At 43.2% G+C, this 7,306-nt stretch overlaps 1 protein-coding gene across 4 annotated transcripts in view; it reads right to left on the bottom strand.

Annotated features, from left to right (window-relative positions):
- The window catches only part of LOC144755092 (uncharacterized), a 306,910-nt gene extending 300,126 nt beyond the window's left edge, over positions 1-6,784 (bottom strand). For 2 of the 4 annotated variants that reach the window (XM_078643611.1, XM_078643583.1), the window contains exon 1: positions 6,177-6,353. In XM_078643611.1, coding sequence (XP_078499737.1) covers positions 6,177-6,228 — 52 coding nt within the window. In that variant the 5' untranslated portion in view covers positions 6,229-6,353. Of the gene's footprint in view, positions 1-6,176 lie in introns of all 4 variants that reach the window. The other 2 variants (XM_078643592.1, XM_078643601.1) reach the window with 2 other exon arrangements.
- Between the last annotated feature and the right edge of the window lie 522 nt (positions 6,785-7,306).

Below are 7,306 nucleotides of genomic sequence, written 5' to 3' on the forward strand. Positions count from 1 at the left end.
TTGTTTTGTTGAGATAAAAAATAAAGCCTGCAGTGATCATACAGTCAAACGTATGCTAGATGCCCTCATGTTAATGAAATCACTAGAAGTACGTTTTACATAATGCAGACACATATCATGCTGTACCTGGGTCCCATCAGAAACTAAAATCCAGTCTCACCCTTATAATATTGTGGCTAGATTATGTAAATGACCAGTACCTAAAAGTCCCACGCTTTCTACTGCAAAACTACATAGGATGCAATTCACTGCTGTTCTATTGGCCTAAAGAAACTGAAAATGGGAAGCTTCATTTATGCAATTGTTAAAACAAAAAAATGGATGCGTCAGAAATCCCATTGTGATTTACATGGACAATCTCCTGGCTAGAACCGGCAACCAGCTGCTGAGGAAAAAGCATGTGCCATGTGGATGTGAAGGTTGAGCACTGCTGGGTGGATGTGGAGGCTGATCTTCTGAAATAGAGTTTCCTTATAGTCCTTACACGAGCAAGGGTGGTCCAAGAGATCCACAGTGACAAGCTGGCCATCAGTATACATGTTTTAAACACAATACCTGGGAGCTAACAACTTTTTTTATGCAACGGTCATTGTTTCTATTAGTATGGATACTAGCCACCTGTTACAATGCACTGTGCCAAAATCCTGGTCACTTGGAGGAGCTGATGAAAATGTAAGCACTGTGCGCAGCGTAACTACCTGGAAAGTGTAGTGCATTTCTGCAAAGTCCTGGATGAGGCTATGCAGCTAGGGTGTCCAACACAGTTTGACATTAGGCGGATGACGGATTTTCAGTATGTACACGTATGATACATTTACATAATGAAGGCAACTGGTGGCAATTTACATAATCTGTGGAAATCTTGAAAATCTGGCATGAATCAGGTATATTCTGGCCTAAATTGGACACCACTTTCCTGGACGATACACCTGGGTGACAGACGGACGGAATGGTGGGTGGGTGGGTCTAAATTTTCCGGTTTTCAAACCCTTAAGTTAGATTTGTAATTCAAAGACTCCGGAGGCCTCCACTGCCAACCACGGAGGAGCTCAGACCGGGACAAGGGACCCTCGAGGCAGCCCGAGCGGATGATCTTAAGCTGTTTGCAGAGCTCGGATTGCAGTACTGGCTGCACCACGAATCTGACCTTCCATATGCGCATGCGCACGCGAGCCCCCTTCCGGTTTTCAAATCTGACATACACCTACATTCTCTGTACCCATTTCTTAAAATTCTCAGAGATTACTTAAAGAAAATCCGTTTTAGTAACAGCTTTAAAAACAAGCTAGCAACAAAGCAAACAAATCCCGCCCCCCCCCCCCGCCCTCACTGACCTACCTCCGGCCGCTGGAACACGCTGTGACGCACACCGCAAGTCGGCCTGGAGCGCGCCTCGGCAGAGACGCGGGAGGACAGGAGCGTGACGCGCGTGAACGTGCACGTTGACGTTCCCGCGCGTTCACGGACCTGAGTCAGCTCGTGCCCAGCTCTGTGTCGGGCTCGTTCACAGCTGCTACTCCCTTGACAGGGATCAAGGCGGCTATAGAACTCGCTGGCGGGAGCGCTTCGCGCTCCAACGCCAGGCGAGCCCTAAAAAGTACTATTCTTTTTGTTTGCCACCAAAGCTAGTGAATCTATTGTTGGTCCAGTACTTCCTTCTTCCTTGCTGTAGTGACCTCTTTATATTTCTTAAGTAACAATGACACCACTTGAGGATTCCTCTGGTTAGCCGTAAGGGCCAAGCGTAATTGGTGGTTAGCAACGGTGCATTTGTGACTAAATCATCTTGGTCTGTTAACAATTGAATGCAAGGGTCTCATTAGCTCTTTCCTAATGATAGAACAGAACTGGGTAAACGCCACTGCAGCTGGAAAGATGATGTGGAGCTTTGTTAAACAAGCCATGACCAGGTCCAGATTCGTCTTAATTAGGAAAGCCACCACATTATGAAAGCACCTCTGTTCTGTAATTAAATCCCTAAACAAACCGGGATATGGGTGGAGAGGAATTTGGAATGTTCTTTTTCTAATTAACTTGTTTAAGAAATTACGGAAATTTGGGAGGCTTTCGGGACTCCGTGTCAACCAAAGTAAGTTATCCCTGGTTCTTATGGAGAGGCTGGCGGGGGGGGGGGGATGTTTCAGCATACACTGGGGTGGGACTGCAGTGAAAACTAGAGGGAGTACGCTAACTGGGGGTTCACTTATTGCAGACCTCCTGGCTCATAATATAGGTAAAGTAATAGCAGGAATACAGGCCTCGTGGGATTTTGGAAGTCTCTCCCGCTTTCTTTGATGGGGAAGGTGGCACTTGTAAAAATTGTTGTTTTGCCCCGTTGCCTATATGCGATGCAACATAACAATACCCCTCTTCAAGACACTGGTTAGCTCATTGGTGGAGCTGGTATGGGGGAATAAGCGTAAATGGATTTAACTGGAAACTCTCCAAAGAAAGTGGGTGGACGGCGGGGTGAAGTTGCCCCAGGTTATATCTTTATTGCCTGGCGGCACATCTTCAGCATGCAGTTCATTGGTTGGAGGCCGGTAATAATTGGGAGATATCTCTATTAGCAGGCACGTTCGAGGGAAGCACATTACCTGAATTGCTTATGATGGGGTCTGCAACTCCCAGGGACTCTCCTTAGTAAAAGAGGGGGAAGACTCTAGGAAGATACCGTGAAAATGGTGATACGGAAAGCACCATATGCACACGACATGCCACTGTGGGTGGTGCGACCTTTTAATAAAATAGCAGAAGCTATGACCATACAGAGATGGAAAGATGTTGGTTGCCTCACTATGGGGGATTTATATAGCAATAATCTGTATATAACTCGAGAGGAGGCGATGACTACGTTTGAATTAGGATTGGGTCAATTCCTGCAGCATAACAAGACAGTGGCTGAAGCTAGGGAACTATGGCCATCATTTACAGAGGAACCCCCACAGTCCGAGACGCTCACAGCTCTACTAATGGCTGGAGGGAGGCGCCTGATTTCACATATTTATAAGGCCCCTGAGGGCTGATAGTCCGATTAGTGCTCTGCCGATACAGGCAAAGTGGAAAGAAGATTACGAGGAGCCTCCGACAGAGAGAGAGACTGGATGAAGATTCACAAGGAAGTCCGAAAAGTGCTCTGCCGATACAGGCAAAGTGGAAAGAAGATTACGAGGAGCCTCCGACAGAGAGAGAGACTGGATGAAGATTCACAAGGAAGTCCGAAAATGAGCTCTAACTCTAGATTCAAGCTAATTTAATATAATATAGTTCACCAATTATTCATGTCCCCACATATACTGAATAAAATCTATCCGGATAGATCGGATGAGTGCCAGAGGTGTGGAATGACTGCTGCACGTTTTGTACATATGGTCTGGAAATGCGCACATTCTGGCAGGAAGGGATAGATATAATACATATACTCCAAGTGGAAACAGGATGGGTTACCCCTGGCATGGTCCGCGCGGTCCTCCTGAACCTGCTGCCTGCCCCAAAAGGGAAAAAACGGAGTACAAATTTTGTGTTATTGGGACTAGTACTCGCAAAAAGGAGAGTGGCAATTTCATGGATTATCCCCAAAACTCCACTAATACATAAATGGGTACAGGATTTGAGGGAATTGGCAATCATAATGAAGCACATTAGACTTGATGCACGACTTGAGGAGGATACTCGGGCATGGTCTGCAATGATCGCAGATGTTAAAATAGTAGAAGAAAGCACTGAGGAGGAAGGGAGTGTTTCACAGAATGCCCCAGAGCAGGAAATCTGAAGGAGGACTAAGTGAATAAATAACTGATAGGATTCCAGAAATGGTATACAGTGAATAGATAATTTATTGCATCGTACACTAGGACACAGGGGAAGGAACAGTTTAGGGTAGAAAATAACATTTATATTGGTAAATATGATTGCAACAAGTTACGCTCAATGACTATGTCAACAGAAATGATATTGTACAGTGTTATCAATGACAATGTGTATGTGAAAATACCCCCAAAAAAGTGCTTTTAAAAAAACTTGTTTACGAAATGTAGGGCTGTAGTATTGACTTGCGGTTTATGATGAAGATTACTAAATCATTTGGACAACAAAAGTGTAATAATAAGGGGCAGTGGGAATGTTCAAGGTCTATGCGTGGCAAACAAGAAATGGAGAAGGTGGTTCTAAGCTGATTTCTAGGCTGTATGACGAATAGGCCTTTGGCTGTGATTGGCATTGATTGTAATTATACTGGTATACACGATTGTTGATGTGTTTTATTTTCATCATTATGGTAATGAAAAGTTGAAAGCTCAAAAACCAGATTAAAAAAAAATGGGCAAAGTAGTGTGCTTGGCATTGCCTCGTGTAAGAAATCAAAAGGAACACAAACTGCTAAACAATAGTAGTCAAGCTGCATTCCCGTGTTCGTATACAGCTCAATACCCCACATTCACCTCCCAAGTGTAACATACAGGACAGCATGTTCATCTACAAATGATGTATCTTATTCCACTTGGTGGCCAGAGTCACCACATAAATTGATGTAAAGAGAAGATGGAAGGGATACCATTTGCCTAAGTGACCAAGCATATTTACATACAGAGATCTCTTAGCAAAACATAACCAGGAATAACTCGCCACAGAGAAACGCTACCAGGATAATTAGGATGAACACATTATTAAATTATGTTTTTTATAGCGCTGCTGTATCACGCCATACAAAGCACAATTGAATAACCCAAAAAACTCTTCACAGAAAAAATACAACACAACATGCACACACCATCACTCAACCTGTTTCACTTCACCCCTAGATGCACAACATAAAATCAGACAAAAGAATCTTTCACACAACAAAACTTGAAATCTATTCAACATTCACTTAACTGCATGACCATTTTCCTACACACCAAACATAGGACAGAAATGTATAAATGAAAACTGCGCGGTTGAAGAGCGAATGACTGATACCAGTCACTCTCAACCACTCAAGCCAGCCAGCACCAGGAACTATGCCCTACTTTGCCATTCACAATACTAATTGTCACAGTGCTTATCATTACACTATGGCACACTTCTCTGAAGTTCTTCAGAAATGAAGGCAGAAACCCATCAACGGTAATATAAGATGCAACAAGCTCCCATCAATCGAGGTTTTATAATCTGATTCCGTGAATAATGAAAGGGCCACTTACCAGTCATAATGTTGATCGTGCAATGATGAAGGAAATAATCCAGATTAATTAAGCCTATAGGGAAATCCCTTTTCCAGGGATTTCCCTATAGGCCTAATTTGTCTTAAGTACCCTGTTCCCTGGAACTAGTAGGGTCATCTCTCTCTTTTTCACTCAAATAATCCAGATTAAACAAATTTAAATAGCCTATTTCCTGGGATTCGTCTGAGCCTTAACTCCCTATACCTATTTCACACCTTGAACCATGAAGGTGGAGTGTAGTGTAATCAATAACACTGCTTACAGTACCTTTTCATGGTTTGAAAGAACAATAAAAATTCACACAGGTGCCACTACTGTGCTCATATCTCTAATTCCAAAGCAGATCTGACCTTCTTAGCACTCACTCATAAGATATTTATTCCAAGTCAGCACCCTAAAAAATTCTGCTGTTGTCTCCGAGATCTGGTTTAATTGATGCTTTGTTTTTCCACGCATTAGGAAATTACAATAACGGGTACGTCATTGTTATTTGGAACAGTCTAGCCACAGACTAAGTAATTACCCTTTATACGTGAAAACAGGTGTCAATCTCTTGGGAAAGGATTTTAATGCGCATACATCAGGCTGTGTGCACTCCCATCCTCGGTGCAAATGTTGAGGGCTCCAGTGCCTCTCAAATCGGTCATTCTATTTGAAACATTATTACGAAACGCTTCTGAGTGTTAAATACACTTTTTTTATTACAATTCTGAGGCTCTTTGGTCATATTTTACATGTTGTTATAAGGTAAATATTATGATATCTTATACATGGGCTCTTAGAGCCAAGAAATACCGACTTCCTCTGCTCGACTCTCCCTATTAGCTCTAATGCTGTCAGTGGTTATCCCTATCATCTACATGAATGGGACCACCTTGGACCAGTTTTTTGAACACGTATCCGCCTACCTCTCTTACTCCTATAGAAGACGTCTCTGGGTGGAATGCTAGCCCTGTTTCTCCCGAAAACACTCACCAGCAGAAGGAGGCTGTTCTTCCTTTCTCGCTCTTCTTGTGCGGCCCGACATTGTTTCTCCCGCCTGAAGGTACCTATCAGCCGCTCCCTTCCTGCTCTGCGCGCCGCTTCCTGAAGAGGCGGAGAGTGGATTGTAGTGTCTGAGAGCCTCGGCGCTAGGGGAACCGCAACTGCAGCACCAAACATGCGCTTAGCATATGGCTTGACTCAAGAAAGCTCGCCATGATGGAACGGACATCGCAAGAGGGAAAAACAACAAGAAACCCCGAAAATCAACGCTTTTCCTGAACTATCTTTTTAGAGGAAAGCCCTTGTACCGACAATAATTAGTCACAGTCAGGTGGACATACAATTAAACGTTTCATATTACTGATGGTTTTCAATACCGTTTTCAAAAGTTGTTTTTTATTTGCCCAGTGTGAACAATATCCACATTTTTGCAGAGGTATGCCATGATTTTTATAAGTGACAATGCGAAACCCTTCAACAAAAAGCAAAACGAAACCCGATACATTGATGTGGAGCTTTTCCAGAGACGACAAGAGAAGAATCCACAGAGAGTCTAAATTGTAGCATGTTTGTGTACAAAATATGTCAAAGGCAAGAATATATCACGTCTTGACGTATACAGCTTTATAACGCCTTAAAGAGAGAGAAAAATAGTTTCAACTTCGTAACCCGATAATGTTTTGGGAAACAATCCAAAATGTCCGCCTTGTTTCACAGCGCTTGGTTGTTACAGTCGCCCCTGCTTACTTTAAACACCTTTCCAAGATGTCCGTCATATTCGCAAGTAACTAAATAACGGCGTGCGTGCTAGGTTCCCCTAGGCATCCGTTACACATCACGTGATTGTAGCAAATCACTTTCTATTCCTGTGCTTAACAAAAAAAAGTAAACCGGTGCTCACTTGAAGTGCTCAATATAGAATGGGCGGCAGCCATTATCTATGTACATTTACGTATGAAGGGCACCGTTTTAAAATGGCCGCTGTCGTGTTAGATTTTCTGCGCTGGCTTTCACTTTGTCAATTTTTTAAAGCCCAGAATGAGGGAAGAGTACGTAGTTGTCAGGTATTGACGACTAAATATATTTTCTCTATGCTCTGATCCCCTAGTAGAGAGGGGGTG

The sequence above is a fragment of the Lissotriton helveticus genome, chromosome 1_1, assembly GCF_964261635.1.
Source record: "Lissotriton helveticus chromosome 1_1, aLisHel1.1, whole genome shotgun sequence".
NCBI classification, from domain to species: Eukaryota; Metazoa; Chordata; class Amphibia; order Caudata; family Salamandridae; genus Lissotriton; species Lissotriton helveticus.